Source organism: Pseudophryne corroboree, chromosome 4 (assembly GCF_028390025.1).
Source record: "Pseudophryne corroboree isolate aPseCor3 chromosome 4, aPseCor3.hap2, whole genome shotgun sequence".
NCBI lineage: Eukaryota > Metazoa > Chordata > Amphibia > Anura > Myobatrachidae > Pseudophryne > Pseudophryne corroboree.
The window spans coordinates 453,807,237-453,831,087 of NC_086447.1; the positions used below are offsets into that span (position 1 = coordinate 453,807,237).

The 23,851-nt window shown below is 48.0% G+C and overlaps 1 protein-coding gene across 2 annotated transcripts in view; it reads right to left on the minus strand.

The window, feature by feature from the left end:
- The window catches only part of MAP3K7 (mitogen-activated protein kinase kinase kinase 7), a 162,862-nt gene that overhangs the window by 129,920 nt on the left and 9,091 nt on the right, over positions 1-23,851 (minus strand). For both annotated transcript variants that reach the window (XM_063916993.1, XM_063916992.1), the window contains exon 2: positions 4,243-4,353. In XM_063916993.1, coding sequence (XP_063773063.1) covers positions 4,243-4,353 — 111 coding nt within the window. The remainder of the gene's footprint in view (positions 1-4,242; positions 4,354-23,851) is intronic.

The following is a 23,851-nucleotide window of genomic DNA, read 5'->3' on the forward strand; positions in this document are numbered from 1 at the left end:
TCGCATGAAAACTTCGGTACTGTAGAGCCTCATAGGAGTCAACCATCTTCCCCAGAAGGCGAATGCACTGATGAACCGATACCCAAGCTGGCTTCAGGACATCCCGGACCATTGATTTGATCACCAACGCTTTCTCCACCGGTAGAAACACCCTCTGCACTTCCGCGTCGAGTATCATCCCCAGGAAGGGCAGTCTCTTCGTCGGCTCCAAATGTGACTTTGGAAGGTTCAGGATCCACCCATGATCCTGTAGTCGAGTTGAGAGAGCAATACTCTGCAACAACTTCTCCTTGGAAGATGCTTTTATCAGCAGATAGTCCAAATATGGAATTATGTTCACACCTTGTTTTCGGATCTCCGCCATGACCTTGGTGAATACCCTCAGTGCTGTGGAAAGGCCAAATAGCAGTGCCTGGAACTGATTGTGACAGTCCAGCAGCGCAAATCTGAGATAAGCCTGGTGAGACGTCCAGATCGGAATGTGAAGGTATGCATCCTTGATATCCAGGGATACCAGGAATTCCCCCTCCTCCAGACTTGAGATCACGGTTCTCAGAGACTCAATCTTGAATTTGAATTCCCTCAAGTAGGGGTTCAATGACTTTAGGTTTACAGGTTTGAGTAATAATCCTTGTGTTGTAAGTGGAGTGGAACAGGAACAATGACGTTTGCTTGAACCAATTTTTGAATGGCTTCCTGTAGAATACCGCTGTCTGTCAACAAAACTGGTAAGCCTGATTTGAAGAATCTGTGAGGTGGGAGTTCTGGAAACTCCAGTCTGTATCCCTGGGCCACAATATCCTTTACCTAGGGGTCTAGGCATGATGATGCCCAAACGTGACTGAAACCTTTCAGTCTTGCTCCCACCTGCCCGACCTCCAGGCTGGGAGGTCCACCGTCATGCTGAAGATTTTGAGGAAGCAGAACCTGGTTTCTGTTCCTGGGAATCTGATGGTGCAGGTTTTCTGGACTTTCCCCGACCTCCTCTAAAGAAGGTGGGAGAGGGTATGGATTTCTTAAATTTTGCGGTCCGAAAGGACTGCAGTGTAGGCGAAGGATAAGATTTTCTAGCCGTTGGCACTGCTGAGGGAAGAAAGGTTGACTTGGAGATCCATGCATCCCCAAACAGAGCCTGACCTGTGAAGGGTAGGTTCTCCACACTTGGATTCCGCATCAGCAGTCCATTGGCGTAGCCAGAGAAGTAGCCTGTGCATTCAGCATGCCATGGTCTTTCATGGCCTCCACCATGAACCCTGCAGAATCCTGAATGTGACATAAGAACAAATCAATGTCACTTCTATCCATAGTATCCAAGTCCTCTAGCAATGTGCAGGACCACTTTACTATGGCTTTAGAAATCCGCACACAAGCAATAGTGGGCCGTAAAGCGACGCCATTAGATGTATAGTGATTTGAGAGTAGTCTCAATCTTGCGGTCAGCCGGTTCTTTTAAAGCGGTTGAACCAGGAACAAGTAAAACCACCTTTTCTGACAACCTATATACAGATGCGTCAACTATAGGTGGGTTTTCCCACTTTCTCCTTTCCTCTTCAGGAAAAGGAAAAAGCAATGAGAACCCTTTTTGGGATCTGGAATTTTTTCTCGGGGTTTTCCCAGGTTTTTTCAAACAAAGAGTTTAACTCCTTGGAAGCCGGAAAGGTAAGTGAGGATTTCTTACTTTCTGTAAAATAAGATTCCTTCACCTGTTCAGGTACTTCTCAGAAATGTGTATAACATCCTTAATAGCTTCAATCATTAGTTGCACCCCTTTAGCAAGGGATGCATCCCCCCTGCATATTCCCATCACCGTCTACTGTACTAGAGTCAGTATCAGTGTCAGCTTGCATTATCTGGGAAAGCATACGCTTTTGTGGGTATGTAGGTGGGGTTTTTGATGAAGTAGTGGGGGACAAATATTGTAACCCCACCACAGATTTCCTCAAAAACTGCATCTCTTTCTCAGTATGTAACATCCTTTTAGAAATCTGGGATATCTTTCCCCATAGAGAATCCACCCATGGTGGTTCGGATTACAAAGGCTGAGACAGTATATTGCAGTCCTGAGTACATAGAATAGACTCCTAAGGAGAAGATAAACACTCTGCAGCACAGGACACAGAGTCCTTAGACATGGTAATGTGGGATATACACACATAGGAAAATGTCAGATACAGTTTCCCCTTCAGAGTACCTTCAGAGAGTCACAGAGTCTAAGGAGCCAGCCACACAGTGCCCTTGTGAGCAGTTATGATAAAAGCCCGGCGCTGAGTAACCAACCTTAATAGGTTAATTATTACACCCTGGTACCGCAGTAACTGGAGTTGTTATCTGGAGGGTCAGCGCTCCCTGTCAGCGTCCTCTTGTATGTCTGCAGGGAGGAAAATGGCGCTGGTGAATGCTGGATCCGCTCTGAGGAGAAGCCCCCGCCCCCTGTAACGGCGCGCGGCCTCCAGCACAAATTTGATTATACTGGCCGGGGGTATCTATGCTAACGGCGGGATTAGCCTCTGTTAGTGTTTGTGACCAGTTTAGGGTGACTGCGCTGGCCCAGGACACCCCTCCAAGCGCCTACACTAAGTGTTGCTGAGCCTTACTGGAGCGCTGCCTGTCAGAGCTGCGCTCCCACCCTTGTGCCTCCATACCCGCCGGCGACCCACTAACCGGGACGCCGGCGCTGTAATCACCACCTTCTATCTCCTGGCTGTGTTAGAGGGTGGCGGCCATGCTGCGGGAGCGAGCGGTCGCCTTGTGGGCTTGCGATCATCACCCTCAGGAGCTCAGTGTCCTGTCAGCGGAGATAGAGAACCATTAACTTCTAGAGTTGGTTTCTACTCCCCCCTAAGTCCCACGAAGCAGGAAGGCTCTTGCCAGCAGCCTTCCTGTACCTAATGTTCTAATAAAATTTAAAAAACTAAGAAAACTCCTAAGAGCTCCCCTAGCTGTGACCGACTCCTCCGGGCACATTATCTAAACTGAGTCTGGTAGGAGGGGCATAGAGGGAGGAGCCAGCCCACACTATTAAACTCTTAAAGTGCCCATGGCTCCTAGCGGACCAGTGTATACCCCATGGTACTAATGTGGACCCCAGCATCCTCTTGGACGTAAGAGAAAACAGAAAAGAAATAAAATCATAAAATAAAAGCTTAGGGTTGCTTAGAAGCAGCCCCACTGTTTAAACATTGAATCTGCTCCTGCCGGCTCCAAACTAAAACTGAGGAGCCTGAGCACGGAGGCAGGGTATAAGGGGGAAAGTACCGGAGCATCTTGGGATACTTAAAAGCTTACCTGTTTGGTGCCCGGTCCTCTACCACCACCTACACCCTACTGTCTACCCTGTGGAGCCCTATGGAACCTGAAGAAGAAAGTAGGAATACACTACTGGCCAGTGTCAGCCTCTATCATTTTGTTGGGGTGACAAGAAGAAAATGTTCCCCTACACTAGAATGATTATCGAGCAACTAGTTAGGTAAAATCAAACATGATTGTCATTTGCTTCCATACATTACCAGATTTTTATTTCAACCAACCAAATAGTTGGCTAGTTGGAAAGATAATCTATAGGTGTGTGGCCAGCTTTAGAGTAAGTATTATAAAACTTGTCCAGGTACAACCAATGACCATCCAGATTACACAACAGGCTAATTGGCCACCACTTGACATCAACTGCACTGGCTTTTATTACTTCAGATTAAATCCAGATATTCCACTAATAGTAGTGCATGGTAATCCAAAGAATTCACCATGGTTGGAAAGATCGCAATGGCCATATGACAAGGTCTCATGGGCTTTAGTGGGGCACACAGAGGTCTCATGGGATTTGAAGCTGCATGTGTGGTGGCCTGATGGCATGTTAGTGCCCACAAATCATACTACATCACACAGCTGTAGTGACATTAAAATGTGCCCTCCTCAGTGGTAAGCATCTGCCTGAAAAAGTTCTATATAGTATTACCAGGGTTATTACTTTCTGAGCACAACATTTGCAGTTTGCGGGTATCAAATACCAGCTTATTGGAAGTACCTTATATTTTCAAGTTATACTCACAAGTTAAATCATGCATTACTAAAAACAGTGATAAACTCATGTAAATAATGAAATAACCATTCCTACAGCAGAATATAAAACTAAACAAACGTGTTATTTTGCTTAAAAGATAACAACTCATAACCAATGTAGCTGCTCAAGTTTGTTTTTAAAGTTAATGAAAGCAAACAAACAAAAACAAATACATGGAGATATACCTCAACAATAAAGGCCTTCCTTTCAGATTCACTTTCAATTTGCTTGATAGCCACGTCTTTTTCACGCCATTTTGCTTTGCATACAACACCAAAAGTCCCTCTTCCAACTACCTGTTGAGTGAGAGAAAAGGAAACGTTTAAAAAAAATTATAAAAGAAAAACCCCCACAGTTACAATGCAACACAAGTGTATAATAAAGTAAATCTGGAGAGATTTATGGACCAAAGTACAGAAAAACTGGACAACAGAAGCCAAATAAAAATTCTGTAGCCCCTATTACGCAAATCAAAACTTTCACTTTCATGGTGTTAAACAAATCTAACAAAGCCACAGCTGCGAAATTCCATGGTAAATGCAGATATGGAACGCTGCACATTCTCACTGCTCAAGAGAAAAGGGCATTTGCAAATAACTCATGGTGTAGAAGACCTAATAACATGACAGATCATAAAATAAATAGACAGTTGTGTTTTTTTCTCAACAAAACAAAAAATGCACACCATAAATCTGCACGATGTCCCACAGAGACCCGCACAACTAGATCATGCAGAAAGCCTGTGCAACTCCAATAGTTATGTGTCCTAAGCTGACAATCCATCTTCCACCTGACCGTTCTCGCATTTTCTCCCCAGATGTTAACTTTGTCTCCATGTCTCTGCATGGAAAAGTGTCAGAGGATTTACTGAAAGCGAAATAAACCACATCAATTGCACCTCCCAGATGAACTGTTCTGGTAACCCTGTCAAAGAAATCTGACATTCCGTTGACATAATCACTCCTCAGGGAAACCGTATAGCCTTGTTTTATGCAGATTACTGGATACAAGATAATCAATTCTTCTCCCCTGCAGCATTACCATATATTTCGTTACTAGGGAAATAGTCCTTTCCCATACCCCTCTAAAATCAGAAAGCAGAATTAAGATCCAAGACCATATGTATTCTATTCTGCTGCATATATACAGTATATATGCTCAACATGTTGACAAAGTGAATGGCTACATGGTGAAAGTAGACAGATGGATTACTTTAATGATTTAGGGTTAGACTTAAGATGCAATTGCGGTTAGGTATACGATCAGACACACTCCCCTCCGGAACAGACAGCCGCAAGCTTGACATGCCTCCTATTGTCATTTAGAACATGTTAACAAATTCTACACCACTTCAATCTACATTTCGGACTAAACCCAACTGTACATAAATATAGATGGTAAGACAGACAGCATGGAGTCAAACTACAACAAAACAGTCATATTTACTATGTAAGGCGCCACATTGCTCCATAGAGCTGGACAGTGTTGAAGTGAGAACACGCACAAAACAGGGACACACTAGATACAAAATAATCAGTGCAGAAATAAAAACAAAGAAGAAACCTGTTTGTGGTAGCATACAATCTACTGGGAAATCTTCTATTACCAAATATGTATAACATAACAACATTGTCATATTTTAATATTGTCAAGTAACGTTTTACTCACACAGGATGCAATCACAGGTATAGGGGCTTTCCCCGATGAGGCTGCGATTTCTGCGACCATAAGCTCTGCTCTTGCCACTGCAATTTTTGCTTACTCACTTGAGTCATAGGAAAGTATTACCTTTTCTTGAATGGACATCACGTCCTTTGTGCATCCTAGAATGCCTTTTGATTGGCTTTCTGGAATGTTGGACAAGTACCAACTTCAAAAGTAATTCGGCAACTTTCTTCTGAGAGAGGACTGATAGAGCCTGTGACCAGATGACCTTGCTCCACCAAGTGATCACAGAGGGTGGTTACTCATCCCTGAGTAACCTGGATGGGCTTACACCAATACTCCTAAGGTTACCTTCACCCAATCAGTAACCACACAGTACTGGCTCCTCCCACTGCATAGCTGCCACTACCAGGCTTCTACACTGGCATCTGGAACTGCCTGTTACAACACCTCCTGAGTAGTTTTGGCTAATTCACAGTAGTACCACACTATGGATAAGTTTGCACCGAGCAGCTGGCAGAGTGTTCCAGCTTGGAGACAATGGCGCTACTCTGATAGTCACAGGCATCTTAAGGCAAGACGTTTATTGCTCAGATGCCTTTAAAATGATGCAGTTGGTGTTTAGGACAACCACAGCATACAGAAATGCACTCCTCTCTGGATGTTCAGAGGATACACTCACAGAGCGACACTAGCCCTTTATATACGGTAGGCTGTAATCCTGTTCATATACCTCTAAGACTAGGACACAAATCAGACAACCATCTCCCAAAAATCTGCATCCAACTTACATTTCACAGGGACTGGAAAATTGCATTCCTCCTTTACTATATCTACCACACAGAATCAAATAATCTATGTGGTTTAAACAGTAACAGAATTAGCACGAGTTCCACAAACGTACAGGAAATTCTTGAAAACAAACTGTTTTTCCTTAAATACATTTATGAAAAAAAAAAATGTATGTACAAGTGTGTATATATGTACACAATAGTGTTCACTAATGTTACACACACAGACATACAGTAGGAGAAACTGCACTAGTAGCAGAAAAAAATAAATACGTAGGTGCTATAAACAAGCACCAAATGTAATATCAAATTGCAATACACATATCACAACATAAAAATAAGATTTTACACTTACCGGTAAATCTATTTCTCGTAGTCCGTAGAGGATGCTGGGGACTCCGTAAGGACCATGGGGAATAGACGGGCTCCGCAGGAGACATGGGCACTTTAAGACTTTTGATTCTGGGTGTGCACTGGCTCCTCCCTCTATGCCCCTCTTCCAGACCTCAGTTAGGGAAACTGTGCCCAGAGGAGATGGACAGTACGAGGAAAGGATTTTGTTAATCCAAGGGCAAGATTCATACCAGCCACACCAATAACACCGTATAACTTGTGATAAACTACCCAGTTAACAAATATGAACAACAACATAGCCTCGGTTCAACCGATTAACCAACACATAACCCTTTAGTTAAGCAATAACTATATACAAGTCTTGCAGAAGTAGTTCGCACTTGGGACGGGCGACCAGCATCCTCTACGGACTACGAGAAATAGATTTACCGGTAAGTGTAAAATCTTATTTTCTCTAACGTCCTAGAGGATGCTGGGGACTCCGTAAGGACCATGGGGATTATACCAAAGCTCCCAAACGGGCGGGAGAGTGCGGATGACTCTGCAGCACCGATTGAGCAAACAGGAGGTCCTCCTCAGCCAGGTTATCAAATTTATAGAACTTTGCAAAGGTGTTTGACCAGGACCAAGTAGCTGCTCGGCACAACTGTAATGCCGAGACCCCTCGGGCAGCCGCCCAAGAAGAGCCCACCTTCCTAGTGGAATGGGCCTTAACTGATTTAGGCAATGGCAATCCTGCTGAGAATGTGCCTGCTGAATCGTGTTACAGATCCAGCGAGCAATAGTCTGCTTTGAAGCAGGGGCGCCAACCTTGTTGGCTGCATACAGGACAAATAGTGCTTCTGTTTTTCTGACTCTAGCCGTTCTGGCCACGTAAATTTTCAAAGCCCTGACCACATCAAGGGACTCTGAATCCTCCAAGTCACGCGTAGCCACAAGCACAACAATAGGTTGATTCATATGAAAGGATGAAACCACTTCATGTAGGAATTGAGGACGAGTCCGCAATTCCGCCCTATCCACATGAAAAACTAGATATGGGCTTTTATGTGATAAAGCCGCCAATTCCGAGACTCGCCTAGCCGAACCCAAGGCTAGCAACATGACTACCTTCCAAGTGAGATATTTTAACTCCGTTTTGAGTGGTTCAAACCAATGTGACTTAAGGAAACTTAACACCACGTTAAGATCCCAAGGTGCCACCGGAGGTACAAAAGGAGGCTGAATATGCAGCACTCCCTTCACAAAATGTCTGTACTTCAGGAAGAGAAGCCAATTCTTTTTGAAAGAAAATGGATAAGGCCGAAATTTGAACCTTTATGGACCCTAATTTTAGGCCCAAATTCACTCCTGTTTGAAGGAAGTGAAGGAGACGGCCCAAATGAAACTCCTCCGTAGGAGCAGTCCTGGCCTCACACCAAGAAACATATTTTCGCCATATACGGTGATAATGTTTCAAGGTCACATCCTTCCTAGCCTTGATCAGGGTAGGAATGACTTCCTCCGGAATACCTTTTTCTGCTAGGATCCGGCGTTCAACCGCCATGCCGTCAAACACAGCCGCGGTAAGTCTTGGAACAGACAGGGCCCCTGCTGCAGCAGGTCCTGCCTTAGAGGAAGAGGCCACGGATCTTCTGTGAGCAACTCTTGCAGATCCGGATACCAAGTCCTTCGTGGCCAATCTGGAACAATGAGGATTGTTTTCACCCTTCTTTGTCTTATTATTCACAACACCTTGGGTATGAGAGGCAGAGGAGGGAACACATAAACCGATCTGAACACCCATGGTGTCACCAAAGCGTCTACCGCTACCGCCTGAGGGTCTCCTGACCTGGCGCAATACCTCTTTAGCTTCTTGTTGAGCCGGGACGCCATCATGTCTATCTGAGGCAGTCCCCACCGACCCGCGATCTGTGCGAAGACTTCCTGATGAAGTCCCCACTCTCCCAGATGCAGGTCGTGTCTGCTGAGGAAGTCCGCTTCCCAGTTGTCCACCCCTGGGATGAACACTGCTGACAGTTGCGCTTACATGACCTTCCGCCCAGCGAAGAATCCTGGTGGCCTCTGTCATGGCCACTCTGCTCCTTGTGCCGCCTTGGCGGTTTACATGAGCCACTGCCGTGACATTGTCCGACTGAATCAGAACAGGTTTGTCCCGAAGTAATGCCTCCGCTTGACGTAGGGCGTTGTATATGGCCCTCAACTCCAGGACATTGATGTGGAGACAAGTCTCTAGACTTGACCAGAGACCTTGAAAATTTCTTCCCAGAGTGACTGCACCCTAACCTCGGAGGCTTGCGTCCGTGGTCACCAGGATCCAATCCTGAATGCCGAATCTGCGACCCTCTAAGAGGTGAGCACTGTGTAGCCACCACAGGAGACACACCCTGGCTCTGGGAGACAAGGTGATCTTTTGATACATCTGTAGATGAGACCCGGACCACTTGTCCAGTAGGTCCCATTGAAAAGTCCTCACATGGAACCTGCCGAAGGGAATGGCCTCGTAAGATGCCACCATCTTCCCCAGGACTCGAGTACAGTGATGCACTGAAACCTTTTTTGCCTTCAACAGGTCCTTGACCAGAGTCATGAGCTCCTGAGCCTTTTCCATCGGAAGAAAAACCTTTTTCTGTTCTGTGTCCAGAATCAGGCCCAAAAAGGTCAGATGCGTTGTAGGAACCAGCTGGGACTTCGGAATATTGAGAATCCAGCCGTGCTGCTGCAACGTTCTCACAGACAGTGACACGCTGTTCAGTAACTTCTCTCGGGATCTCGCCTTTATGAGGAGATCGTCCAAGTATGGGATAATTGTGACACCCTGCTTGCGCAGGAGTACCATCATTTCCGCCATTATCTTGGTGAAAATTCTCGGGGCCGTGGAAAGCCCAAACGGCAACGTCTGAAATTGGTAATGACAGTCCTATACCGCAAATCTCAGAAACGCCTGGTGAGGAGGAAAAATCGGAACATGAAGGTATGCATCCTTTATGTCCAGGGAAACCATCCAATCCCCCCCCCCTCCAGGCTGGCGATGACCGCTCTGAGCGATTCCATCTTGAACTTTAACTTTTTTAAATACAGGTTCAGGGATTTTAGATTCAAAATGAGTCTGACCGAACCGTCCTGTTTCGGGACCACAAACAGGGTTGAGTAATACCTCTTTCCTTGCTGGAGAAGAGGAACCTTGACTATCACCTGCTGAAGATACAATTTTTGAATTGCAGATAACACCAACTCCCTCTCTGACGGAGAAGCCGGCAGAGCAGATTTGAAAAACCGGCGAGGAGGCATCTCTTCGAATTCCAGCCTGTATCCCTGAGAAACAATCTCTATTGCCCATGGTTCCACCTGTGAGCGAACCCAGACGTGGGTGAAAATTCGAAGACGTGCCCCCACCTGAGCCGACTCCCCCAGGGGAGCCCCAGCGTCATGCGGTGGATTTTGCAGATGGAGGGGAGGACTTCTGGTCCTGGGAACTAGCTGTGTGCAGCTTTTTTCCCTTGCCTTTACCTCTGGTAAGAAAGGACGATCCCCGTACCTTCTTGCTTTTATTTGAACTAAAGGACTGCATTTGATAATGAGGCGCCTTCTTAGTATGTTGCGGGGGAACATAAGGTAAAAAATTCGATTTACCAGCTGTAGCAGTAGAGACCAGGTCCGAGAGGCCTTCTCCAAACAACTCCTCCCCCTTGTACGGCAACGACTCCATATGCCGCTTTGAGTCGGCATCCCCCGTCCACTGTTGGGTCCACAAGAGTCGCCTAGCAGAAACAGACATAGCATTTATTCTGGAGCTCAGTAAACAAATGTCTCTTTGTGCATCCCTCATATATAATGCCGCATCCTTGATATGCGCTAGGGTCATTAGAATGGTATCCTTATCTAGGGCATCAATCTCATTAGATAAGGAATCGGTACATGCTACGACAGCACTACAAACCCAGGTCGATGCCATCGCCGGTCTAACAATAGTACCGGAATGTGTGTAAATGTACTTCATGGTAACTTCCTGCTTACGATCAGCAGGATCTTTGAGGGTAGCCGTATCCTGGAAAGGCAGTGCCACCTTCTTGGATAAGCGTGTCAACGCCTTGTCTACTGTAGGCGAAGATTCCCATCGTATCCTATCCTTTTGTGGGAAGGGATATGCCATAAGAATCCTTTTAGGAACTTGTAATCTCCTGTCTGGAGATTCCCAAGCCTTTTCGCACAATTCGCTTAGCTCAAATGAGGACGGAAAAGTGACCTCAGGTTTTTTCTCTTTATACATGTGCACCCTCTTTTCTGGGACAGGGGGTTCCTCAGTGATATGCAAAACCTCTTTAATCGCAACAGTCATGCAACGAATACCTTTAGCCACTTTTGGCTGTAAATTTGCATCCTCATAGTCGACACTAGAATCTGAATCTGTGTAGGCATCTGTGTCAGTGATCTGGGATAATGTGCGTTTCTGAGACCCAGAAGGTCCCGGTGCCACTGGGATCTGACAACCTGACTGATACCTAGCCTCAGTCTTGTCTAATCTCTTATGCAATAAATTTACATTAGCATTCAAGACATTCCACATATCCACCCAGTCTGGTGTCGGCGGTGCCGACTGCGACCCGACATTCATGCACTCCCCCTCCTCCTTAGGCGAGCCTTCATCGTCAAACATGTCGACACACGCGTACCGACACACTCCCACACACACACAGGGAAACTCTTTTCTGAAGACAGGATCCCCCTTAGGCCCTTTGGAGAGACAGAGAGAGAGTATGCCAGCACACACCCCAGCGCTATATGATCCAGGAGAAAAACACAGAATGTTTACCCAGTAGCGCTGTAGTATATATATTTGCCAATTATGTGCCCCCCCTCTACTTTAAAACCCTTCTGTCACCGTGTGTCAAGCAGGGGAGAGTCCGGGGAGCTTCCTCTCAGCGGTGCTGTGAAGAAAAAATGGTCGCTGGTAAGTGCTGAGGGAGAAGCCCCGCCCCCTCGGCGGCGGGCTTCTGTCCCGCTCAAAGTTTGTAAAATACGGCGGGGGCTCTCTTATATACATGTACAGCGCCCACCTGTACATGTATATAGGTTATTTTGCCATAGGAGAGGTATTTATTGCTGCCCAGGGCGCCCCCCCTGCGGCCTGCACCCTTACAGTGACCGGAGTGTGTGAGGTGTAATGGAGCAATGGCGCACAGCTGCCGTGCTGTGCGTTACCTCAGTGAAGCACCCGAAGGCTTCTGCCGCCTTAGACGTCTTCTTTCTTCGTTTCTTCCGGCTCTGTGAGAACGGCAGCGCGGCTCTGGGATGAACGCCCAGGACGAACCTGTGTTCCACTCCCTCTGGAGCGAATGGTGTCCAGTAGCCGAGAAGCAGAGCCTATCATTTAAGTAGGTCTGCTCCTCAGTCCCTCGATGCAGGGAGCCTGTTGCCAGCAGTGCTCCCTGATAATAAGAAAAAAATCCTAACAAAAATGCTTTCTTAGCAGGGAACTCCGGAGAGCTCCCTGCAGTGCACCCATCTTCCTCTGGGCACAGTCTAAAACTGAGGTCTGGAGGAGGGGCATAGAGGGAGGAGCCAGTGCACACACAGAATCAAAAGTCTTTCTTAAAGTGCCCATGTCTCCTGCGGAGCCCGTCTATTCCCCATGGTCCTTACGGAGTCCCCAGCATCGAAGGGTGCACACTAGGGGCTCTCCTGAGCTTCTTAGTGAAAGTTTTAGATTAGGTTTTTTATTTTCAGCGAGACCTGCTGGCAACAGGCTCACTGCATCGAGGGACTAAGGGGAGAAGAAGCGAACTCACCTGCGTGCAGAGTGGATTGGGCTTCTTAGGCTACTGGACATTAGCTCCAGAGGGACGATCACAGGCCCAGCTTGGATGGGTCCCAGAGCCGCGCCGCCGGCCCCCTTACAGAGCCAGAAGGCAGAAGAGGTCCGGAAAATCGGCGGCAGAAGACGTCCTGTCTTCAACAAGGTAGCGCACAGCACTGCAGCTGTGCGCCATTGCTCTCAGCACACTTCACACTTCGGTCACTGAGGGTGCAGGGCGCTGGGGGGCGCCCTGAGACGCAATAAAAACACCTTGGATGGCAAAAAAAAATGCATCACATATAGCTCCTGGGCTATATGGATGCATTTAACCCCTGCCAGAATCCATAAAAAAGCAGGAGAAAAGTCCGCGAAAAAGGGGCGGAGCCTATCTCCTCAGCACACTGGCGCCATTTTCCCTCACAGCTCCGTTGGAGGGAAGCTCCCTGTCTCTCCCCTGCAGTCACTACACTACAGAAAGGGTTAAAAAAAGAGAGGGGGGGCACTAATTAGGCGCAGTATTAACTATACAGCAGCTATAAAGGGGAAAAACACTTATATAAGGTTATCCCTGTATATATATAGCGCTCTGGTGTGTGCTGGCAAACTCTCCCTCTGTCTCCCCAAAGGGCTAGTGGGGTCCTGTCCTCTATCAGAGCATTCCCTGTGTGTGTGCTGTATGTCGGTACTTTTGTGTCGACATGTATGAGGAGAAAAATGATGTGGAGACGGAGCAGATTGCCTGTAATAGTGATGTCACCCCCTAGGGGGTCGACACCTGAGTGGATGAACTGTTGGAAGGAATTACGTGACAGTGTCAGCTCTGTATAAAAGACAGTGGTTGACATGAGACAGCCGGCTACTCAGCTTGTGCCTGTCCAGACGTCTCATAGGCCGTCAGGGGCTCTAAAGCGCCCGTTACCTCAGATGGCAGATATAGACGCCGACACGGCTACTGACTCCAGTGTCGACGGTGAAGAGACGAATGTGACTTCCAGTAGGGCCACACGTTACATGATTGAGGCAATGAAAAATGTTTTACACATTTCTGATAATACGAGTACCACCAAAAAAGGGGTATTATGTTCGGTGAGGAAAAAGTACCTGTAGTTTTCCTGAATCTGAGAAATTAAATGAGGTGTGTGATGATGCGTGGGTTTCCCCCGATAACAACGGATAATTTCTAAAATGTTATTGGCATTATATCCTTTCCCGCCAGAGGTTAGGGTGCGTTGGGAAACACCCCCTAGGGGGGATAAAGCGCTCACACGCTTGTAAGGGCTCTACCTTCGCCTGAGATGGCCGCCCTTAAGGATCCTGCTGATAGAAAGCAGGAGGGTATCCTAAAAGGTATTTACACACATACTGGTGTTATACTGCGACCAGCAATCGCCTCAGCCTGGATGTGCAGTGCTGGGTTGGCGTGGTCGGATTCCCTGACTGAAAATATTGATACCCTAGATAGGGACAGTATATTTTTGCCTATAGAGCATTTAAAAGATGCATTTTTATATATGCGTGATGCACAGCGGAATATTTGCCGACTGGCATCAAGTCTAAGCGCGTTGTCCATTTCTACCAGTAGAGGGTTATGGACACGTCAGTGGTCAGGTGATGCGTATTCCAAACAGCATTTGGAAGTATTGCTTTATTAAGGGAGGAGTTATTTGGGGTCGGTCTTTCAGACCTCGTGGCCACGGCAACAGCTGGGAATTCCACGTTTGTACCCCAGGTCGCCTCTCAACATGAGAAGACGCCGTATTATCAGGCGCAGTCTTTTCGTGGACAAGCGGGCAAAAGGTTCCTCATTTCTGCCCCGTGACAGAGGGAGAGGAAAAAGGCTGCAGAAATCAGCCAGTTCCCAGGAACAGAAACCCTCTCCCGCCTCTGCCAAGCCCTCAGTATACGCTGGGGCTTTACAAGCAGAATCAGGCACGGTGGGGGGCCCGTCTCAATGAATTTCAGCGCGCAGTGGGCTCACTCGCAAGTAGACCCCTGGATCCTTCAGGTGATATCTCAGGGGTACAAATTAGAATTCGAGACGTCTCCCCCTCGCCGCTTCCTAAAGTCGGCTTTACCGATGTCTCTTTCTGACAGGGAGACAGTTTTGGAAGCCATTCACAAGCTGTATTCCCAGCAGGTGATAATCAAGATTCCCCTCCTGCAACAGGGAACGGGGTATTATTCCACACTGTTGTGGTACCGAAGCCGGACGGCTCGGTGAGACCGATTCTAAATCTAAAATCTTTGAACACTTACGTACAGAGGTTCAAATTCAAGATTGAGTCACTCAGAGCAGTGATTGCGAACCTGGAAGAAGGGGACTACATGATGTCTCGGGACATCAAGGATGCTTACCTTCATGTCAAAATTTACCCTTCTCACCAAGGGTACCTCAGGTTTATGGTACAGAACTGTCACTATCAGTTCAGACGCTGCCGTATGGATGGTACACGGCACCCCGGGTCTTTACCAAGGTAATGGCCGAAATGATGATATTCCTTCGAAGGAAGTGAATTTTAGATATCCCTTCCTTGGACAATTCCCTGATAAGGGTAAGATCCAGGGAACAGTTGGAGGTCGGTGTAGCACTATCTCAGGTAGTGTTGCGGCAGCACGATTGGATTCTCAATATTCCAAAATCGCACCTGGTTCCGACGACGTGTCTTCTGTTCCTAGGGATGATCCTGGACACAGTCCAGAAAAAGGTGTTTCTCCCGGAGGAGAAAGCCTGGGAGTTATCCGAGCTAGTCAGGAACCTCCTAAAACCGAGCCAAGTCTCAGTGCATCAATGCACAAGGGTTCTGGGTAAAATGGTGGCTTCCTACGAAGCAATCCCATTCGGCAGATTCCACGCAAGAACTTTCCAGTGGGACCTGCTGGACAAATGGTCCGGATCGCATCTTCAGATGCATCAGCGGATAACCCTGTCACCAAGGACAAGGGTGTCCCTCCTGTGGTGGTTGCAGAGTGCTCATCTTCTAGAGGGCCGCAGATTAGGCATTCAGGACTGGGTCCTGGTGACCACGGATGCCAGCCTGCGAGGCTGGGGAGCAGTCACACAGGGAAGGAATATCCAGGGCTTATGGTCAAGCCTGGAGACATCGCTTCACATAAATATCCTGAAGCTAAGGGACATTTACAATGCTCTAAGCTTAGCAAGACCTCTGCTTCAAGGTCAGCCGGTGTTGATCCAGTCGGACAACATCACGGCAGTCACCCACGTAAACAGACAGGGTGGCACAAGAAGCAGGAGGGCAATGGCAGAAGCTGCAAGGATTCTTCGCTGGGCGGAAAATCATGTGATAGCACTGTCAGCAGTATTCATTCCGGGAGTGGACAACTGGGAAGCAGACTTCCTCAGCACGACCTCCACCCGGGAGAGTGGGGACTTCACCCAGAAGTCTTCCACATGATTAAAAACTCGACAGGTATTGCGCCAGGTCCAGGGACCCTCAGGCAATAAGCTGTAGACGCTCTGGTAACACCGTGGGTGTACCAGTCAGGGTATGTGTTCCCTCCTCTGCCTCTCATACCCAAGGTACTGAGATTGATAAGATGGAGAGGAGTAAGCACTATATTCGTGGTTCCGGATTGGCCAAGAAGGACTTGGTAACCGGAACTTCAAGAGATGCTCACGGAGGATCCGTGGCCTCTACCTCTAAGAAGGGACCTGCTCCAGCAAGGACCCTGTCTGTTCCAAGACTTACCGCGGCTGCGTTTGACGGCATGGCGGTTGAACGCCGGATCCTGAAGGAAAAAAGGCATTCCGGATGAAGTCATCCCTATCCTGATCAAAGCCAGGAAGGATGTAACCGCAAAAACATTATCACCGCAATTGGCGTAAATATGTTGCGTGGTGCGAGGCCAGTAAGGCCCGACGGAGGAAATTCAACTGGGTCGATTCCTACATTTCCTGCAAACAGGAGTGTCTATGGGCCTGAAATTGGGGTCCATTAAGGTTCAAATTTCGGCCCTGTCAATTTTCTTCCAAAAAGAACTAGCTTCAGTCCCTGAAGTTCAGACGTTGTAAAAGGGGTACTGCATATACAGCCTCCTTTTGTGCCTCCAGTGGCACTTTGGGATCTCAATGTAGTTTTGGGTTCCAAAAGTCACATTGGTTTGAACCACTTAAATCTGTGGAGTTAAAATATCTCACATGGAAAGTGGTCATGCTGTTGGCCCTGGCCTGGGCCAGGCGCGTGTCAGAATTGGCGGCTTTATCCTGAAAAAGCCCTTATCTGATTTTCCATTCGGACAGGGCGGAATTGAGGACTCGTCCTCAGTTTCTCCCCAAGGTGGTTTCAGCGTCTCACCTGAACCAACCTATTGGTGGTGCCTGCGGCTACTAGGGACTTGGAGGCCTCCAAGTTACTAGACGTTGTCAGTGCCCTGAAAATATATGTTTCCAGGACGGCTGGAGTCAGGAAATCTGACTCGCTGTTTATCCTGTATGCACCCAACAAGCTGGGTGCTCCTGCTTCTAAGCAGACTATTGCTCGTTGGATTTGTAGTACAATTCAGCTTGCACATTCTGTGGCAGGCCTGCCACAGCCAAAAATCTGTAAATGCCCACTCCACAAGGAAGGTGGGCTCATCTTGGGCGGCTGCCCGAGGGGTCTCGGCTTTACAACTTTGCCGAGCAGCTACTTGGTCAGGAGCAAATACGTTTGTAAAATTCTACAAAATTGATATCCTGACTGAGGAGGACCTGGAGTTCTCTCATTTGGTGCTGCAGAGTCATCCGCACTCTCCCGCCCGTTTGGGAGCTTTGGTATAATCCCCATGGTCCTTACGGAGTCCCCAGCATCCACTTAGGACGTTAGAGAAAATAATAAGAATTTACTTACCGATAATTCTATTTCTCGTAGTCCGTAGTGGATGCTGGGGACTCCGTCAGGACCATGGGGAATAGCGGCTCCGCAGGAGACAGGGCACAAAAGTAAAAGCTTTAGGATCAGGTGGTGTGCACTGGCTCCTCCCCCTATGACCCTCCTCCAAGCCTCAGTTAGGATACTGTGCCCGGACGAGCGTACACAATAAGGAAGGATTTTGAATCCCGGGTAAGACTCATACCAGCCACACCAATCACACTGTACAACCTGTGATCTGAACCCAGTTAACAGCATGATAACAGCGGAGCCTCTGAAAAGATGGCTCACAACAATAATAACCCGATTTTTGTAACAATAACTATGTACAAGTATTGCAGACAATCCGCACTTGGGATGGGCGCCCAGCATCCACTACGGACTACGAGAAATAGAATTATCGGTAAGTAAATTCTTATTTTCTCTGACGTCCTAAGTGGATGCTGGGGACTCCGTCAGGACCATGGGGATTATACCAAAGCTCCCAAACGGGCGGGAGAGTGCGGATGACTCTGCAGCACCGAGTGAGAGAACTCCAGGTCCTCCTCAGCCAGGGTGTGCCCCTGACCAAGTAGCAGCTCGGCAAAGTTGTAAAGCCGAGACCCCTCGGGCAGCCGCCCAAGATGAGCCCACCTTCCTTGTGGAATGGGCATTTACATATTTTGGCTGTGGCAGGCCTGCCACAGAATGTGCAAGCTGAATTGTACTACACATCCAACTAGCAATCGTCTGCTTAGAAGCAAGAGCACCCAGTTTGTTGGGTGCATACAGGATAACAGCAAGTCAGTTTTCCTGACTCCAGCCGTCCTGGAAACCTATATTTTCAGGGCCCTGACAACATCTAGCAACTTGGAGTCCTCCAAGTCCCTAGTAGCCGCAGGTACCACAATAAGCTGGTTCAGGTGAAACGCTGACACCACCTTAGGGAGAAACTGGGGACGAGTCCGCAGCTCTGCCCTGTCCGAATGGACAATCAGATATGGGCTTTTGTGAGACAAAGCCGCCAATTCTGACACTCGCCTGGCCGAGGCCAGGGCCAACATCATGGTCACTTTCCATGTGAGATATTTCAAATCCACAGATTTGAGCGGTTTAAACCAATGTGATTTGAGGAATCCCAGAACTACGTTGAGATCCCACAGTGCCACTGGAGGCACAAAAGGGGGTTGTATATGCAGTACTCCCTTGACAAACTTCTGGACTTCAGGAACTGAAGCCAATTCTTTCTGGAAGAAAATCGACAGGGCCGAAATTTGAACCTTAAATGGATCCCAATTTGAGGCCCATAGACACTCCTGTTTGCAGGAAATGCAGGAATCGACAGAGTTGAAATTTCTTCGTGGGGCCTTCCTGGCCTCACACCACGCAACATATTTTCGCCACATGTGGTGATAATGTTGTGCGGTCACCTCCTTCCTGGCTTTGACCAGGGTAGGAGTGACCTCTTCCGGAATGCCTTTTTCCCTTAGGATCCGGCGTTCAACCGCCATGCCGTCAAACGCAGCCGCGGTAAGTCTTGGAACAGACATGGTACTTGCTGAAGCAAGTCCCTTCTTAGCGGCAGAGGCCATGAGTCCTCTGTGAGCATCTCTTGAAGTTCCGGGTACCAAGTCCTTCTTGGCCAATCCGGAGCCACGAGTATAGTTCTTACTCCTCTACGTCTTATAATTCTCAGTACCTTAGGTATGAGAAGCAGAGGAGGGAACACATACACCGACTGGTACACCCATGGTGTTACCAGAACGTCCACAGCTATTGCCTGAGGGTCTCTTGACCTGGCGCAATACCTGTCCAGTTTTTTGTTCAGGCGGGACGCCATCATGTCCACCTTTGGTTTTTCCCAATGGTTCACAATCATGTGGAAGACTTCCGTGTGAAGTCCCCACTCTCCCGGGTGGAGGTCGTGCTTGCTGAGGAAGTCTGCTTCCCAGTTGTCCACTCCCGGAATGAACACTGCTGACAGTGCTATCACATGATTTTCCGCCCAGCGAAGAATCCTTGCAGCTTCTGCCATTGCCCTCCTGCTTCTTGTGTCGCCCTGTCTGTTTACGTGGGCGACTGCCGTGATGTTGTCCGACTGGATCAGCACCGGTTGACTTTGAAGCAGAGGTCTTCCTAGGCTCAGAGCATTGTAAATTGCCCTTAGCTCCAGTATATTTATGTGGAGAGAAGTCTCCAGACTTGACCACACTCCTTGGAAATTTCTTCCCTGTGTGACTGCTCCCCAGCCTCTCAGGCTGGCATCCGTGGTCACCAGGACCCAGTCCTGAATGCCGAATCTGCTGCCCTCTAGTAGATGAGCACTCTGCAGCCACCACAGAAGAGACACCCTTGTCCTTGGAGACAGGATTATCCGCTGATGCATCTGAAGATGCGATCCGGACCATTCGTCCAGCAGATCCCACTGAAAAATTATTTCGTGAAATCTGCCGAATGGAATCGCTTCGTAAGAAGCCACCATTTTTCCCAGGACTCTTGTGCATTGATGCACTGACACTTGGCCTGGTTCTAGGAGGTTCCTAACTAGCTCGGATAACTCCCAGGCTTTCTCCTCCGGGAGAAACACCTTTTTCTGGACTGTGTCCAGAATCATCCCTAGTAACAGCAGACGTGTCGTCGGAATCAGCTGCGATTTTGGAATATTTAGAATCCACCCGTGCTGTCGTAGAACTACTTGAGATAGTGCTACTCCGACCTCCAACTGTTCTCTGGACCTTGCCCTTATCAGGAGATCGTCCAAGTAAGGGATAATTAAGACGCCTTTTCTTTGAAGAAGAATCATCATTTCGGCCATTACCTTGGTAAAGACCCGGGGTGCCGTGGACAATCCAAACGGCAGCGTCTGAAACTGATAGTGACAGTTCTGTACCACGAACCTGAGGTACCCTTGGTGAGAAGGGCAATTTGGGACATGGAGGTAAGCATCCTTGATGTCCAGGGACACCATATAGTCCCCTTCTTCCTGGTTCGCTATCACTGCTCTGAGTGACTCCATCTTGATTTGAACCTTTGTATGTAAGTGTTCAAAGATTTCAGATTTAGAATAAATCTCACTGAGCCGTCTGGCTTCAGTACCACAAATAGTGTGGAATAATACCCCTTTCCTTGTTGTAGGAGGGGTACTTTGATTATCACCTGCTGGGAATACAGCTTGTGAATTGTTTCCAATACTGCCTCCCTGTCGGAGGGAGACATTGGTAAAGCAGATTTCAGGAACCTGCGAGGGGGAGACGTCTCGAATTTCCAATCTGTACCCCTGGGATACTACTTGTAGGATCCAGGGGTCTACTTGCGAGTGAGCCCACTGCGCGCTGAAACTCTTGAGACGACCCCCCCCACCGCACCCGAGTCCGCTTGTACGGCCCCAGCGTCATGCTGAGGACTTGGCAGAAGCGGTGGAGGGCTTCTGTTCCTGGGAAGGGGCTGCCTGCTGCAGTCTTCTTCCGTTCCTCTACCCCTGGGCAGATATGACTGGCCTTTTGCCCGCTTGCCCTTATGGGGACGAAAGGACTGAGGCTGAAAAGAAGGTGTCTTTTTCTGCTGAGATGTGACTTGGGGTAAAAAGGTGGATTTTCCAGCTGTTGCCGTGGCCACCAGGTCCGATGGACCGATCCCAAATAACTCCTCCCCTTTATACGGCAATACTGCCGTTTGGAATCTGCATCACCTGACCACTGTCGTGTCCATAAACATCTTCTGGCAGACATGGACATCGCACTTACTCTTGATGCCAGAGTGCAAATATCCCTCTGTGCATCTCGCATATATAGAAATGCATCCTTTAAATGCTCTATAGTCAATAAAATACTGTCCCTGTCAAGGGTATCAATATTTTCAGTCAGGGAATCCGACCAAGCCACCCCAGCGCTGCACATCCAGGCTGAGGCGATCGCTGGTCGCAGTATAACACCAGTATGTGTGTATATACTTTTTAGGATATTTTCCAGCCTCCTATTAGCTGGCTCCTTGAGGGCGGCCGTATCTGGAGACGGTAACGCCACTTGTTTTGATAAGCGTGTGAGCGCCTTTAATTTTCTATCGGGGGAGACCCACGCATCATCACACACTTCATTTAATTTATCTGATTCAGGAAAAACTACAGGTAGTTTTTTCACACCCCACATAATACCCTTTTTTGTGGTACTTGTAGTATCAGAAATATGTAACACCTCCTTCATTGCCCTTAACATGTAACGTGTGGCCCTAATGGAAAATACGTTTGTTTCTTCACCGTCGACACTGGAGTCAGTGTCCGTGTCTGTGTCGACCGACTGAGGTAATGGGCGTTTTAAAGCCCCTGACGGTGTTTGAGACGCCTGGACAGGTACTAATTGGTTTGCCGGCCGTCTCATGTCGTCAACCGACCTTGCAGCGTGTTGACATTATCACGTAATTCCCTAAATAAGCCATCCATTCCGGTGTCGACTCCCTAGAGAGTGACATCACCATTACAGGCAATTGCTCCGCCTCCTCACCAACATCGTCCTCATACATGTCGACACAAAAGTACCGACACACAGCACACACACAGGGAATGCTCTGATAGAGGACAGGACCCCACTAGCCCTTTGGGGAGACAGAGGGAGAGTTTGCCAGCACACACCAAAACGCTATAATTTTACAGGGACAACCTTATATAAGTGTTTTCCCTTATAGCATCTTAATATGTAATAATATCGCCACAAAAATGCCCCCCCCTCTCTGTTTTAACCCTGTTTCTGTAGTGCAGTGCAGGGGAGAGCCTGGGAGCCTTCCCACCAGCAGTTCTGTGAGGGAAAATGGCGCTGTGTGCTGAGGAGAATAGGCCCCGCCCCCTTTTCGGCGGGCTTCTTCTCCCGTTTTTCTGACAACCTGGCAGGGGTTAAATACATCCATATAGCCCCAGGGGCTATATGTGATGTATTTTTAGCCAGCATAGGTACTTTCATTGCTGCTCAGGGCGCCCCCCCCAGCGCCCTGCACCCTCAGTGACCGTTGGTGTGAAGTGTGCTGAGAGCAATGGCGCACAGCTGCAGTGCTGTGCGCTACCTTAAGAAGACTGGGAAGTCTTCAGCCGCCGATTTCTGGACCTCTTCTCTCTTCAGCATCTGCAAGGGGGTCGGCGGCGCGGCTCCGGTGACCCATCCAGGCTGTACCTGTGATCGTCCCTCTGGAGCTAGTGTCCAGTAGCCTAAGAAGCCAATCCATCCTGCACGCAGGTGAGTTCACTTCTTCTCCCCTAAGTCCCTCGATGCAGTGAGCCTGTTGCCAGCAGGACTCACTGAAAATAAAAAAACCTAACAAAACTTTTACTCTAAGCAGCTCCTTAGGAGAGCCACCTAGATTGCACCCTTCTCGGCCGGGCACAAAGATCTAACTGAGGCTTGGAGGAGGGTCATAGGGGGAGGAGCCAGTGCACACCACCTGATCCTAAAGCTTTTACTTTTGTGCCCTGTCTCCTGCGGAGCCGCTATTCCCCATGGTCCTGACGGAGTCCCCAGCATCCACTTAGGACGTCAGAGAAAAGAATTTACTTACCGATAATTCTATTTCTCATAGTCCGTAGTGGATGCTGGGCGCCCATCCCAAGTGCGGATTGTCTGCAATACTTGTACATAGTTATTGTTACAAAAATCGGGTTATTATTGTTGTGAGCCATCTTTCAGAGGCTCCTCTGTTATCATGCTGTTAACTGGGTTCAGATCACAGGTTATACGGTGTGATTGGTGTGGCTGGTATGAGTCTTACCCGGGATTCAAAATCCTTCCTTATTGTGTACGCTCGTCCGGGCACAGTATCCTGAGGCTTGGAGGAGGGTCATAGGGGGAGGAGCCAGTGCACACCAGATAGTCCTAAAGCTTTCTTTAGATGTGCCCAGTCTCCTGCGGAGCCGCTATTCCCCATGGTCCTTACGGAGTCCCCAGCATCCACTACGGACTATGAGAAATAGAATTATCGGTAAGTAAATTCTTATTTTTCACTGTGACCTCTTCTTGATCAAAGGTTTTGTGTTTCCTACTTGAAACAGTATCCCTTCTTCTTGGAAGTTTAGTAACCCATAATGCACCCCACCCCCCTGTTTTATTTATTTGGAAGTAGTGTTTCTTATATTAGTGTTTAACATTGTTAATAAGTATACTGAGCAAATTGCCAAATCGTCTAGAGATTGTTTTTGTTATAATGTGATAATCCTACTACTGGCTAGCAAGGAGCCTTGACAAATTTGGAGTTTTAAACCTAAGCCGCTTGATATACGCCTTATGTCAGGGATTATGCAGATATGTTACACACATAAATATAGTCAAAGTATCAGTGAAAAGGGCATTGGAAGGCATTGAAT